The following is a 15,851-nucleotide window of genomic DNA, read 5'->3' on the forward strand; positions in this document are numbered from 1 at the left end:
TTTCAACTTGCTTGGCGGTGTTACGAAGTCTTCACTAGATCTCTTAATCTCTTATTGCATTCACATTATTATTTTCTTTAGTTTCGGTATTTACCATTTTCTACATATTTAAAAAAAACCATATTTATTTAGTGAAAGTAATCCATTAGTGGAAATGTGATGAAATGATGTATTTTATTTCTAAAACCTTTTTTAGGTTTTAATAAGTGTCTCAAAACAGTATTACTGGAGAATATTATGGAAATTATTAATATTACGCAATGATGTATCACATGTTTGGCCAGTATATCTGTTTCGCCAAATGTGTGAAATTGCGTATTAAATGAAATTGGCAAAATTTTGCCTATTTTATGAAAAATGCAAGCCCGTTGTCTTTATTCATGAATTAGGCAAAATATCTGCCGAGTGCGTGAATTCGGCAGTCATTTTTCTTCCTAGTTCATGCATTGGGCATATTAGATAGTGGCGCTCCGGTGGTATTTTTTGCAACTAATCAAACTAACCAAATGTGTCAAATGTCATTGATTATATAAAAATATACCAATCAATAATTACAATGACGTTCATATCCATTTACCATGCCCAAAAAAATCTAGAACTATAATATGGTAACGGAAGAATTTTACTAAAAGGTATTTTCGCGATTTGATTCGTGCTTGGGTATCAGGCAATGGTCGATTGTTTATTTGTGATAGTATGATTTGATAGTTTGTTGTTAGCTTACCTCAAAATGGACATTCAGTTGAATTTAGAATTACAAAACCTAACCTAATAATAATAATATTATATTATGTCCAATTATAACTAATAAAACCATCCGTATCAAATTTACTTTTTCTACTGTCATGTTGACAGTTTAAGAATTCCATACCCTGCCGAATTCACGCACTCGGCAGATAATTTGCCCAATTCATGAATAAGGCAACGGGCTTGCATTTTTCATGAATTAGGCAAAATCTTGCCGATTTCATGTAATATGCAATTTCACACATTTAGTGTAACATGCATAACAACTACCAAATAATGGTTTGAAACGAACGGGACAGAATAATAAATTATTCCTGTCCAAATTCAATGACATCCTCTTCAAATGAAGTTGAATTGTTGTAATGTAAGTTTTTGCAGGTTTGCTAATTTTCTTTTAAATCCAATGTCACTAATTCACAAATCAACGTAAACAAAAGAAGGCCTGAGGAGTCGACAATTTTTTTTCCCAAGACAAATTCTTTACGATCTATATTATTGAAAACTGTTTGGTTATATTTAAAAAAATTTTAAATATTTTTTATGAAAATTATTACTCAAACAAGCACAGCATTATCTTCCGACTTTCTTCTGTGTTCTAGAAAATAAAATGTTTGTTACATTTCACATTTCTCTTAACTTGAACTTTTCTTAAAATTGATTTAAAATCTAGATAATTTGAGTAGGTATCCATCATAATACATACATGAAAAAATATTTTATGAAGAATTTTTTATTATTCCTAATTCCAAAAAATGTACAAATATTTTTATTTAGAAATGATCTAAAAATATATTGTAATTACACGACGATACAATACTGCTCTCCTCATCGATAATTATAAATATTCTATTATATCGTTCAATGATTATGAAAGAAAACTAAGACTGCGTGAAAACTAAAAACAATAATTGTAATTGTACTATTTTGATAAAGAAAATAACTACCCTGATGCTATAATTTATATTGTATGATCTACATAATAATGCTATTATAATTGTTATTATTTGATACCTATAGTTATAATTTATCTATAGGTCAGTTAAGTAGTACATTATTCTATTTATTAGTTAAGTTAGTGTTCCAAAAGGTTTTATTTATAACAGATACTACCAGGTATGTATGTATGTATGTTGAAACTTCCCAGTTATGACACTATTTGGGAAGAGACCGATTTTGGCCTGTTGATTTTGTCGAGGCATATTAATATTACCATCTCGATAATATCATATACAAGGGATTTTTTAAAATTCAAACAATATAAAAAATCTTAGCAGGTCTTCTTAGTTATCTACTAACTAAAACGACATTATAATATTGGTTTTTAAGATAATTTCATAAAATTATTATTCATGTCATATTGCAAAAATAAAACAAGACATGGCCATAAAAATTCAAATCTCTGAATATTGTCATCTTTGGTTGTTCTGAGATATTATGAAAATCATATTGCTTACATAAAAGTGTTTAGTCATAATAATTTACATAAGTTTCCTTTACGATTAAGTATATTTGCCATTTTTGTAACATTTATATATTATATAACTCTTTTGTACCATTTTTTTTATATTCAATTATTGATGGTATGTAGCCAGTTGATAACATTGTCATAAAACCGCTACATATATTCACAACCAGCTTGTGCTTAATATTTATTATGTATTGTTCAGCGTCCTCTTTTCGACCAGAAATATAGGTATTTACAATAATTTTAAATATATTTTTTATCTATTTATTGATAATTTTATGTTATAGGATATAATATTTCAAAGCTTGCAACGATAAGCGATCATTCATTCCAGAAAGATTGATCAAACACAGTTGTCGAAAATGAGTGACTTGACAAAATATATTTACATTTTCTTGTATTCAGTGTTTTGATTTTATGTTTGAAAATAGATTTCAAATTTATTTAATTAATTTATATTAGTTTGTACCGATATATTACATTATAGTTTTTGAACTTTTATTTTTTTTTACTTGAACAGTAAGGTCATTCTATTGAATCAAAAACTTTGTCGAGAAATCAAAAAAAAAAATTCAATATTTGACTGCGAAATCTTTAACGTGAGACCTGGCGGCGGCGCTCGTGTTGAATCTTATCTATGTTTTTCGATTTCGAAGTATTAAAAGTACTGAAATGCGAGAGGAGGGGATGTAGTTCTCCAAGTCGCCGCTTATCATCGTAAAGATTTCGCACTATATCTGTCCCATAGATTTTGAGGAATACATGCAATATCACAATATTATATTATGTTCCTCTGCATTCAAATTAAATGTTACACAAGAGCATAGGGGCATTTTCGCCAAAGTTTGTACATGTTTGAAATTTGGGTAATATTATTTTTTCACTCAAATTAACCATTTTTATATAGCTAGCAGATTCCTTGTTCTATTGCTGAATTGGTGATAGCAATTTTTCAGCAAAATATTGATTAATACAATATTTATATCATTTTTATTATGAAATTGGGCATAATAAGTTTCCGTTCCGTGACTACGAAACTTAGCTTTTAAAACATGAATGAAACACTTTTTATCACTTAAAAGAGCTCTATTAGATTAAAAAAACCATACACTTCAAAATAAAACTACAAATAGTCAAAAAATATTATTGAATTTTAATTCTTGGGCACATTTCGTTCCCCTCCGTTACCCTATGTCTATAATGGCAGAGCATTTTTCCTTTAGTATTTGAAAAAACCAATCAATGTTCGTTCTGCTATTTTTTTAAAGACAATAATCACTTTTACTAAATTTTATTGGAAAAATAAATAAGTTTCGTTATTTAATAATCAAATGAAAAATAGTTAACGTTCAACTTTTTTGGGGACATTTTCGGAATGGAACGAAATGGTAACGGAGTGTAATTTGTAAAGCTTAAGTTACATGTTACCATAAAAACAAATTTTTGTTTTATGAAATTTATTTGAATTTTTTGATAGACATAAATATTCAACGTGCGTCAAAATAACAAAACAAATCAAACTTAATCACTAAAATAGACATATTTTATAATAAATTTCACAATACTTGTAAAATAAGGTAGGTAATAATTTTGACACACTATACATTACCATAACTTTATTTGGCATTTATATTATTTGTAACTCAGATAAAAAATATTTTTAAGCAAATTAACAATATATGAAAAAAAAAATCAGCAAGGGATTCAGACGCGAGTTCCTAGCGCGGCACGGAGTATATAACTTTTACGAAAATAATTATAGTCAAACTCGGTTATTACGATCTCTGACATAGCGAGATCTCGGATGTAATAACGAAACATTTGTTGACAATTGGTTTATGATTTTCGCCATACATTTAATTCTTTCACTGTTATAACGAGCAACTTATCGGATATACCGAGCTAAAATACTGTTAATGTGTCGACCGTTTTAAAACATTTCGACCCTAAGCAATAAAATCCGATTGGACAGGATGCCGCCGGGGTCGGATTACGTTTATGACACTAGTAAAGTGTCTAAGTACCTACCTTATTGGTGTTTCACCGACAATAATAAAAAAGTATCCACGCATATGGTTGAAAAATCCAAGGTTTGTGAAGTCCGTAGGTACCTACCAGCGTTAATTACAATAAACAACTTCTTTTGTAGTTTATGAATGCCATGCTCGTTTCGGGGATTTTTACGATGGTTTCCAAATTTTTTATTTTCGGCTTTTTGTGTAATGTGACATGCTCATTTAAAAATACCTATTCTCTGATATAACGAGTAACGCTTATAACAAGCAAATTCAGTCGGTCCCATCTTCCTCGTAATAACCAAGTTCGACTTTATGTTGTCTTGAAATTTAATTGTATTCATCAACATAAAATGTAGCTATACAGGTTGATTGTAATCAAGACGTACTTTTCTGACATTTCGTGAATACCTACAGTTCTAGGTATTAAATCTAATCGAGTACACATTTCTGTTAAACGTGACAAAAAAATACTTTTTCATACATTTTTATAAATTTCTATGCCTAAAATGTATGGAGAAGTTTTAAAATTTTGGTGGCGTATAACAGAAAGAGTATGACAGAGCCAGTGCCTGTCTCGCAATTATTTCAGTCTGGTGTTTTTTCTTTTCCTTCTGTTGTTTTTTTTTATCTCCATACTTTTATGTGCGCTATTTTTGCGTATTCAGACATATCACATACTTTTTTAATCTTTATTATATTATTATATTATAGTCAGGTTATTTTTTATATTTTTTAATGAAAATATTTTTGTTTTTCATACGAACAGACAAAATAATTTTTTTTATAATCTATGAAGAACTAAACACACACTGTAAACCCAACTTTATGCATGCCATTTCGTTACTTTTACATTCCACATATACGTTACCACCAATATAGTTTCGGAGTGGAAGTAACGGATTCTGTTTCAGAAGTGTTTGAAGCCAAAATTTAGCTTAGTTTTATTGTTAAACCTGCGATATGTTTTATTATATCTGTAGTATGAAAGATAAGCTCCATATGTGTAGTATGTGAAATAGAAATATGTGTTTTCTTACCTTATAAATCGTGGTAACAGTAGTGGAACTTCTTAAATGACCAACCCAGAAAGCAACCTGTTCCGATAGCGATACCGACACACACCAACAATTTAAAGTGTACATGGCGATCAGTGTTATACAAAAATGTTGCTACATTAAAAAAAAACATATTTATAGTGAAAATTTTTCGCCTTCATGCTAAAATCGTGGTAACGGAATGTGGAGTTCCACTTTTTCAAATATCCTGGGACACACTTTAAACGTGATTTTTTTTCAATATTGGTACAAATTTACGAAAAAACTATATATTTTCCAAAAATATATAATGTAAGCTGTTGAAAACACTACGAATTTAATTTTACACACTCAAAATTAATGACGAAATCAGACTTTGTTTATTTGAATTTATGGGTGGGACATGGTAAAAACGCACTACCTTTCGATCTAAATAATCAATTAAAAATATATACAGGTCAGATAGTTGTATTTAACTGATTGAATAGAGTAAATTAATAAATTTGCATGTTAAAAGTACATAACTTTCCAACATTTTATAATATAATAACTATGAAAAAATCAATCAAAGTCATGGGACATGCCAAAAACGCAATGTACAAACTTTGGCGAAAATGCCCATAGATGTTAAATATAGAATTTAGTATTCTTCTTAGGATCTGTGTTTAGGGATTTCCAAAAAGTTGGATATGAATCCAATATCAGCTTTGATACTTTTCAGATATCTGTCAATATGACATCCGTAGATGTGTCAGGTCGGCGACCTGTCGTGCATTACAAAACAAAAATGTCAAAGATCTTATTTATAAGTTAATAACATAGGTATGTACAAAATTTAACAATTCATGAGTGTTAGATAATGTTGTCAATGTTGAAATCTGTGTAATTATTATTGTTATTAAATATAATATATTCACAAAATTAACTACCAGTCTTTTGTAATTCTACATATTACACCTCCAAACCAGCATATAAGTCAGGTGTGGGGAACCTGCAGCCTGATAAGTCAGTCATAAAGTGCGGTCTTAGAATGAATCCAAATTTCCATCTTTAGATAGTGCATCTAATTGAAGCTTCTTGCAGCCTTATTAGGTTCCAACTAACTTAATGTGGCAATAAGAAATTGTCCTTGTAATCAAGTGACATCGTGCGAACACCGGGTCTCTATGTAACATTACCCATCTGAATCTATTTTGGAAATTCTATAACTAAAGATTATCATTAACCCTTTACTTACAAGCATTTTCTGCAAAAAAATCATTTAAAATTTCATGTAGAGTATTAGAAAGTGATATTTGGATTTTACACCCACAAAACAATAGTAAAAAAGATATATAATAATTATTAAGTTTACGAAAAAAAAGATAAAATCATATTTGAGGCAGTGCTTGAAATGGAAAATTTTATGAACCGAAGCACTCAATAATTTACTGAAAATATTAACAAATTTTTATGTTATGTACCGCATAAAAGTGTCGTTATGTCATAAATATTATTTTACCACGTTTTTATTAGCTCGTATTCTTGTTTGTCCAAGATTTGTATTGTACGATTGTAGATTTTTAACTAACTTTCCGACTAGCTAGACATTTAAAACTTTTAGAATTATCAGGTATACACGACGACAATGCATTCTTTTAATACTTTTAGCCATCTTTAAGCAGAATTGAATTCATTTTCAGTTAATTCAGTAAATTATTAATATATACGTGCGTTACTATGGAAATCAAAATGAAATTTCAGTATTTCTATCAAGTACAAAAAAAAGTATTTATTAATACATAGAATTGTCAAGTTTATATGATTCAACAGAAAGTTTAAAAACGTGGTATATAAAAAGTTCTTTTTATCTTGTAATTATTTACTATCAGTCAAACAAATTTCGTATTAAACTTTAAAACATGATATATAGTGAACTTAATTAGGTGCTTTTTAATAATTCATGAACTGGAAGGTAATAAATATTTAACGCTCGATTCATCCCGTGGCCCTGAGGACTGACCGTTTAAATCTTGTGACAACACAATTTTCTAGATAGGTTTGGCATTACAATTTTTTTTAAATATCTTGGTGCCTGTTTGCATTTTTTTCATGTATCTATCATAAAAAGGTAAAATATATTTTTTGCTCAATAGATGAAAACGAAAAAAAATTAAATTGCAGTACGTACTGTAAAAATGGCTGTTTTCAGTTGTCTACCTACGTTCGAAAGGCACCCCTTGCCATTGCCAGTTCTGGGTTTTGAAATAAATATTTTTTGAAGCATAATTATGTAATTTGTTAAAAAAAAAAAAGTAACAAAACAGTTGGATCTTCATCATTGTAGTGGTAAGAATAATAAAATATTCACTCGAGTATTTTTTTTAACACTTTTATTGTATTCAGAAAACATATAATATAAAAACCTAGAAATTATCAGCAGTACAGGTAGAGTAGTAGCTTGGCAACCATAGGGAACTGCGTTTGCAATTGTAAAATACATTATTATTGTAATTAGCATATCATCATTGCACTAATAAAATGAGACATGTTAAATCGGAGCTTCCTGTAATTAATTATATTAAAATTTTGGTAGTATAATAATATAAAACATTGATAAACCATTTTGACAAAATTATTACATCAGAGGTTTAAACAGCTCAATGAATGATGGTATACTGGGTAAAATTCTATTTAGGGCCACATTTATCATAGGAGGCTCTGGGCTTTTGTATCAAAAAAAAAATTATTACAACGAATGCTAGATATTAAATTTAATATTTTACACACTATTGACATCGGAGGAAATGACCAATCAGGATAATTTCTTTTCCCATATTTGGCAAATATATTTTATTTTTCAGGACCCGGGGTACTGGGCTCTTTAACAGTGTGGTATATCCAAACCTGATTCCGTTTACATATTACCATCTCAGTCCTGCATAAGTGTTTCTCATTTGGCGCAGCAGGTAACACTAAAAATAATAATATGCTTCCAAACAAGAAACCTTTATCAACGAAAGATTACTCTCAAATATATACAAGTAAAATATAAATTAGCAGTGATGCAGAACCGTAAGTAGAAAATATAAACAATTTGTAACAATATTAATAAACATGTCACATGTTATGTCGAGGCGTTTTAATAAGAATAATGCTTTTCTCACTCAAACTAGAGTGCCGATTTCGACACCATAAGTTACGATGTTTATCTTTCCTACATACGCTATTAAGTATGTATGGTTCTGCTATACACCCTAGGAAATTAATTATTTCCCTCAATTTTAATAAAAATAAGAACTACTTTCCTTGGTTACTATTCAATTTGCTGTAATTTCAAAACAGGTGAATCTATCAATAAAGCAGGCAATTTTGTATTGCCTTTTGTCAGAACAGTAAAGTTGTATAACACGGGCATTCCGACAATAAATGTTCCAGCTGAGCTAGATCATAGACATAATTATTATCGAAAATACATAGTGCCAACCGCTAAAAACAAAAAAACGTGGTTTTGACATGGCGTTCGAAAAGTGTAGGCATGTGGAATATGATAAAAACGATCAACACGTCATGCAGGTGTCGATGCAGTGCAGTTCAACGTGAGGTGACCTCATTGTTGTTTTAGTGATTTCGGCAGATTTTGTCACCTGCAATGTTCGTTTAAAGGTTCAAAATGTGCTAGGCACGGAATGGGAGCATCACTCTGATAACATTTTAAATACCAAGAACAATGACATTTCACACTTTTTTCCTGTAGTGGTAGCTTACTGTGACGTCACGTGATAGTCCGCGACATGCACCTCAATTTGGTTTGCGCTTAAGGATCAGCTCTCCAAAGAATGTTTTCAGAGTTATGCAGATTTTTGGTCACATAACCAATAGAGTTCGATGACAATTTAGAGAAGCTCGTCGCCAACAGAAGTATTGGGGGTCGACACAGAACCTCTACCCAATGGTCTAACCGAGTAGAATAGACGCTTCATAACTCTGCACTCCGCCTCTAGGATGAAAATGATGTACCATATTCTATATACATACATATACATATATTATCTTTAAGACATGTATAATCGAAAAATTACTTTGAAAATGAATAACTATAGATAATTTATGTTATGGTTATGTAAAAATAATCAAAAAATCTTTTGCACTATCTCGAAAACATTAAGTGAAAAATACATAGTTGCAAAGTCGCACATAGTTTGGGAAAACTTATTCTATATAATATCAGTAGTCATGTGTCACTGTGGGGGATCAGTGTGCATCGAAAATGACTGGTGGTCTGTTCAAAGTAAGTGGTTGTCATGCGTCTAGATCCTAACTGGATTTATATCTATTGCAATTTTTTTCAATATATATTTTTTTTTACATAAATATCATCGGTATAAGCGCATTACGGCAGAAGAGTCAGATTTTTAAAAATACATTTATTTTCTGCAGATGTGTCGGTTAGTGTATTATAATAGTTTTCTTATCGGCTTAAATTAATACCACATTATGAAACATACTATGTATTTGCTGACAATAAACTGCGTAATTTGTCTTTCCTGAACATTTTCATGATTTATTTACAGTATTGCACTTTCAATAAAGATAACATCACTGTACAGGCCAAGTAGAGTAAAGGCTCACCCACATTGAGGTGCATGTCGCGGACTATGACGTGAACTCACAGCGATAAAAATGTCTATGGTTTCGTCATTTTACAGAATATTTTGAACATGCACCATCTCGTAAATTCACTGAATAATGACACCGATGAAGAGTGCCTACTATAATGTATCAGTAATTTGAATTATTATTAATTATTCATGTTAATTTCAATTAATTTTAACAGTTTCTACGTGTTAAAATACATGCGGCATGACATTCATAGATAATAGACAACATTCTCATAGAAAATACATAGTGCCAACTGCTAAAAACCAAAAAGAACATCAGTTTGACGTGACATTCGAAAAGTGCATGCATGTGGAATATGATAAAAACGTTCAAAACGTGATGCAGGTGCAGATGCAGTGAAGTTCAACGTGAAGTGCGCTCATTCTTGTTTTAATGATTACGGCAGATTTTTCCAACTGACAATGTTCGTTTGAAGGTTCAAAATGTGCTACGGGATGGGAGCATCAGTCTAATAAGATTTTAAACACCAGGAACAACGACATTACACTTTTTTTCCCGTAGTGACAGCAGGCGACAAGCACCGTGACATGCACCGTAATGTGGGTGGGTCTTTTCCCTCACTTTTCACCAAAGTGGCATTTTGATGGTAATGGACTTACACTAACTGACCAAGTATCATACATCCGAAAAAAATTATTTCATATCAAAATAATTCAAAACTATTTTTTAAGCCATTTGTACAGAGTAAGCCACTCAATTTGTACTAAAATGATGTATAAAATAATAAATAAATATTAAGTATATAAAATAATAAGTAAATCCAATGCCCACAGTTTTTTTCACTTTCTGAACAATTTGATATTATTGAGGGTTACGCAACTTGGCTTGTACAGTGACGATAATATAGTACAGACGATTCAGCTTTAATACAAGGCAACATCAGCTCGCTGAAATACCCGGTGAATCTATCATATCGGTTCCATGACAATACAGAACATGACAAAACAGAACATTGACAAAACAGAACAATGATAGATATAACTATGAAAAATATAAATTTAATATTGAAATTGTCCTATCTCTATTATGTTGATAGATTTTTAATAGCACAGATTTTCAATACGCCATAATAAATCAAATTACATACAGTGTTGCCGTACAGTGTATTTATAATGTCGCCGGCAAGCTTAGGATATCTCATCTTAATCAATATAATATGTATCAATATAAATGATTGGATGACCAGGTACAACGAAATAATGACCTAACCTAACCTAAATAGATTCCACAAAAATTAATGTTTCATTTTTCCCCTGGCTGTTCTGTTTTGTCCGGTTACCGTTATTGTCATTTTGTAAATAATTTCTGGAAATTCTCAGATTTCATTAAGCCAGAAAATCAAGAGACCACTTTAGATTCGTATTAATTCATTGAAAATGTATAAGTCAATGATGAACCCATTTTTTTGTATGAAACATTTTTCACTAGATAAAATAATGAAAATCATACTTCGAAACCTTACACTACGTAACAGGGGGCAAGATCGATAGAATTCCTGTTATTTGCCACTATATATCTAAATTAGTATGAAAACATTCACTTTACAATATAACACTGTTATCACGATCCCAACAAGCTTTCCTAGGACGCGGGGGAGTGTTTTCGGAAGTGATTTCTGTTTGCTTACAGTTTTTGAAAGCATTATGGGTAAAGAGTTCTTTCTGAGTGATAATTGAGCGGCAATTGCTGTTATTGTTTGGCCCTAAAGCTAAAGCGGGTAGCTCTGTGGGGGAAGTCTTGGAGATCCTGACAGGTATTTTAGATTTACCGCTTCCCAACTTTGTAATATTTTTTTTGAGATCGATCGAGTTCATATTTTTTCCTGTCAGCGGGGTCGACGGTTTCGAATTACTGTTTTCAACATTGGTAACGCACGACAGTGGAGTTCTGCAGCCTTCATTCGGTTGACTGTGAGAATATACTTTTGAAGAAGATACAGGGGTATTTTCATTGCTAAAATTATCTTCATATATTAACAAGGATTCGGTATTTTTCTCAGGGCCACTTATTTGACCTCTCTCTTTCTTCTGTCGCATTTTCAAATTGTTTTTGAACAGCTCCCGAAGGTGAGAATTCAGTTTGATATGGTCAGAGTCTGACTTTTTCTCGGATTGGATATTCTCATTCTCTATGAGTATTGGAGTTCTATCGATCCCGATGCTCGGTGAGCGAGGGTCTTCATCAGATAAATCTCTATTTGTCTCCATAATGTTATATTCGGCAGAATTATTCCCTGACTCAATCCTATGGTCTTTTTGAATCGCTACTTTGTTATATTTCGGCTTCCTTCTCACGGTATCGAGATCCGTTTCAATATAATCGAGGTTCGTTTCCAGTAATCCGATGATGGGATTTATAGACTGGGGAGTCGATGTTTCTTCAATATTTTGCATTGGATCTTCCATCACCGCAGGTGAACTGGCGGTGGCTTCTATTTCTTCATTGGAACAATCAATCTCCAAGGTGTCGAGTTCATCGCAAAGGTTTTTAGGAACCACACTTGAAACATTAATTTCACCATTAGAAACATTATGTTCTGTCACGTCCTGATGTGAACATTCGCTAATGTTCATCTGATTGCGTGCACTCAAATCAGCATTTTTGAGCACAAATCCTAGAGGAGTTCTCTGAAAATCTAGTGTCGGCGATCTAGGATCCCATCGGTTCAGAAGTCTCTTGATAGTAGGATCCATCAAAGCTTTTTCATACTTGTCAAAGCATTCCTTGGTAAGGTCTATATTTTTGGTTATATTGTGGGTCTTGGAACTGTTGACAGTCTGAAAAAATAATTGCGGTGAGTATAAATAATATGAACAGACAGTTTTATAATGCCTCACTGTCAGAGTGCAATATTACGCCTCAAAAGGTGAAGATCCCTTTGACTGCCAACCTTACAATGATTGAGTAGAAGGCACTACAAGAAGACCATTTCATACGGTAAGAACTTATTATGCGGTGATGTCCCGTGGGGGCAGGTAAACTATAAACCGCATAGGGGCGGCAGTTATTCAAAGGGCAACAAAATCACGAAAGAATGAAACGCCAAATATTTTTTCATTTAATAAATTCAGCTTACCTATCGTCGTTACTGATTTGTGGCCAACTAAATGTTGAGAAACATTTCCCAATCTTCAAATGATACATATTATGGAATTTACAAAATGAGCCAAATAAGTACTACGGTAAATAGCCAAATAATAAAACAATACTGATATGGAAAATTCTCAAAAATATTTAGATGGCAATAAGATTGTATTAGAAGACTAAATTTTATCAATCAAAAAACGGGAGCGGCGGAATTTTCAGTTTTTCTAAGGACGGCACTGTTATCATGACAAGACTCAGCAATCTCCTGGTGCCAATGTTCCAAAATAACTAGGTACCAATCATATATAAACCATATCATATTTATGAGCTAAATTAATTCTCTTAGGTATATTCAATTTAAAGAAAAATATAAGATTTCTAGTCACACACCCCACATTTTCTTATACTTTCGACTTTATAATAACTAAATTATCAAATCACTTATATCTCTGCTTTAATTTCTTATAGCTACAAAGCAGAGATGTCTTCAGGAATTGTCTGCCATTATAGTCATGCTGTCTACTTGGCATAGGTTTGGACGACTTATGACATAAATTATAATAAGTATATATTTTTATAATGCACCACATGTAGTGCAGAAGGGAATAGGCACCAGGAAATTACATATTGCTATGCATTTGAGTTGAGATTATATTCTTATAAATATATTGAGAATCGCAAAGAATGGAAACTGGACAGTACGTAAGTACAAAGATAAAATAATAAAAGTGACAAGAAAGCGATGTAAGTACCGTACCTAGGTGTAATAATGGAAGGAAATGTAAAAGTACTAAAAAAATAATAAGTAATATATAAGGAAATTGAAATTTACCTGTATGGGAGTACGAGTGATATCAGTAGTAGGAGATCTTGGATCTCCATGACATTCGAAAGAAGTGTCAGTTGAAATACTCCCAAAGTCATCCTGGTTCATCGATGTACTTGTTTGGTTGCCCATTTCGAGGATTTCTTGCACTTAATAAATTACAAAGCACATAGAAATGGTCTGTTCGATTAATATACAAATGAATTGTTCAAATAATAGTATATACACTAGTAAGTTCGGGGTAATAATAATAAAAATGTATTCACCGATATCTCAAAAGTTTAAAACTCAATGGAGCCGTTAATTTCCACTTGTGCTTAGTCTCAGTGTTGCCATCTTTTTGTCCCCAAGGACCCCAAGGCAGTGTTGCCATATTTTGAAAGTGGAATTATAGTACAGAACCTCCAAAATTATAGTATTTGGGAATAAAATATAGTACGCGTTGTCATCTGTTAAAAATGTATAGGTTTTTTATAACTCAGAAAAAAAAATAACGGAGAATTTAGTAGAGTGTGTAAATAATTCACCGCAGGCCGCAGGTTCCCAATTTTTCATAGTCAGCTCGTTTTTTTTAGGAAAAATTTTCGCCGCGGGCCGCAGGTTCCCGATTTTTCATAGTCGGCTCGTTTTTTTAGGAAAAATATTTTGCCGCGGGCTGCAGGTTCCCAATTTTCAAAGACGACTCGATTGCGAGATGGCAAATGCGAAATTAAAGTACTTTTATATTAAATTATAGTACTGTTTTATGGGTGACAAACGGTCGAGTTCTGGCCTCAATGAAGTATGCTGATGCCAATAAGCCTACTTCTATAAAATGTTGAGTTGCTACCCATTCATGAACCGACACATCCTATCTCTGGCCTCCCCGCGGCGTCACCCGGGCAATGTGGCAAGACAATCTCTGGCGAATCAAAGGCGAATCTCTGGCGCCTAAAAACGAGAGACCTTTGGCTATGGAATGGAAACCCAGACAGAAAACCGCACACCAACCCGTCTGGATATCGCGGTGTGCTATGTCCGAAAACCCCCCGATGAAAACTAACAACAATAAATCTCGGCCCTTATTCTTCGGAGGCCAACCTGACACTGATCATGGCAGCAATCAGCAAAGGAAGGCAGTAGGTGCTAACAATCCCCGGAGCAACTGTAACGGCTGCCTACCGATGACCACAGCCATATAACGCCAGAACACTATCAAGCAACGCCAAACTTGAGGAACTTCAGCAAGAAGCAGCAAAGTCCGACGTAAAGATGAAGCTATGATCAACTTACACAGCGGACATGTGCTCTGCTATAAAGGAACTACAAGTGGACGCACTAGCGGTGTCGGATTTATTATTCATAAAGCATGGAAAGACTGCATAGTGGAATTCGACTGTTTATCTGATAGAGTGGCAAGTCTGATCATCCAAATCAATAGCAGATACCAACTTCGTCTAATACAGGTGTATGCTCTACTTACTGACACAAAGCTACCCCGATGAAGATGTGAAGGTCCTTTACGAAGCCATAGATAAATTTAAAAAAAACAAGCGGAATTGCCACTATAAATAATATCATAATGGGTGACTTTAATGCGCGGGTCGGCTCCTACCATCGCGATCGCAACGATAAAGCTGTCGGGCGCTTTGGATACGGCTAGAAGGACACAAGGGGCGACATGCTGAGAGAAATAACCTGCATGTCATGAACTCCTTCTTCAAAAAGAAGCCTCCTCGCAAATGGACGTGGAGGAGCCCAGCAGGAGGAACCAGTGAAATTGATTACATTCTCACCAACAAAAAGGATATTTTTCAAAAGACTGCACCATACTAAACAGATTCAAAACAGGCAATGACCATCGCAGGGTGAGATGTAAGATAAGAAATAAGATGTAACACTGATCTCGAAAGATGCAAACTGCTGAAGAAGCCCAAGGGTATTATACACTTGAGAAGCAAAATAGACTTACATCTTTCCAGGCTGAAAATGATCCTATCTCCCTCTCAAATGCAGAAAGCATAACGCGCATA

At 32.7% G+C, this 15,851-nt stretch overlaps 1 protein-coding gene across 1 annotated transcript; it reads right to left on the bottom strand.

The window, feature by feature from the left end:
- Positions 1–11,467: 11,467 nt before the first annotated feature.
- Positions 11,468–14,181, bottom strand: msb1l (protein). Its single transcript, XM_085946718.1, has 2 exons — positions 13,846–14,181; positions 11,468–12,703 (listed from the first exon to the last, which is right to left on the bottom strand). The coding sequence occupies exons 1-2, from the start codon at positions 13,969–13,971 to the stop codon at positions 11,468–11,470; spliced, it is 1,362 nt and encodes a 453-aa protein (XP_085802844.1). The 5' UTR covers positions 13,972–14,181.
- Between the last annotated feature and the right edge of the window lie 1,670 nt (positions 14,182–15,851).

Source organism: Rhyacophila brunnea, unplaced genomic scaffold, assembly GCF_057557595.1.
Source record: "Rhyacophila brunnea isolate RB1 unplaced genomic scaffold, BYU_Rbru_1.0 scaffold_2, whole genome shotgun sequence".
In the NCBI taxonomy this organism is placed as follows: Eukaryota; Metazoa; Arthropoda; class Insecta; order Trichoptera; family Rhyacophilidae; genus Rhyacophila; species Rhyacophila brunnea.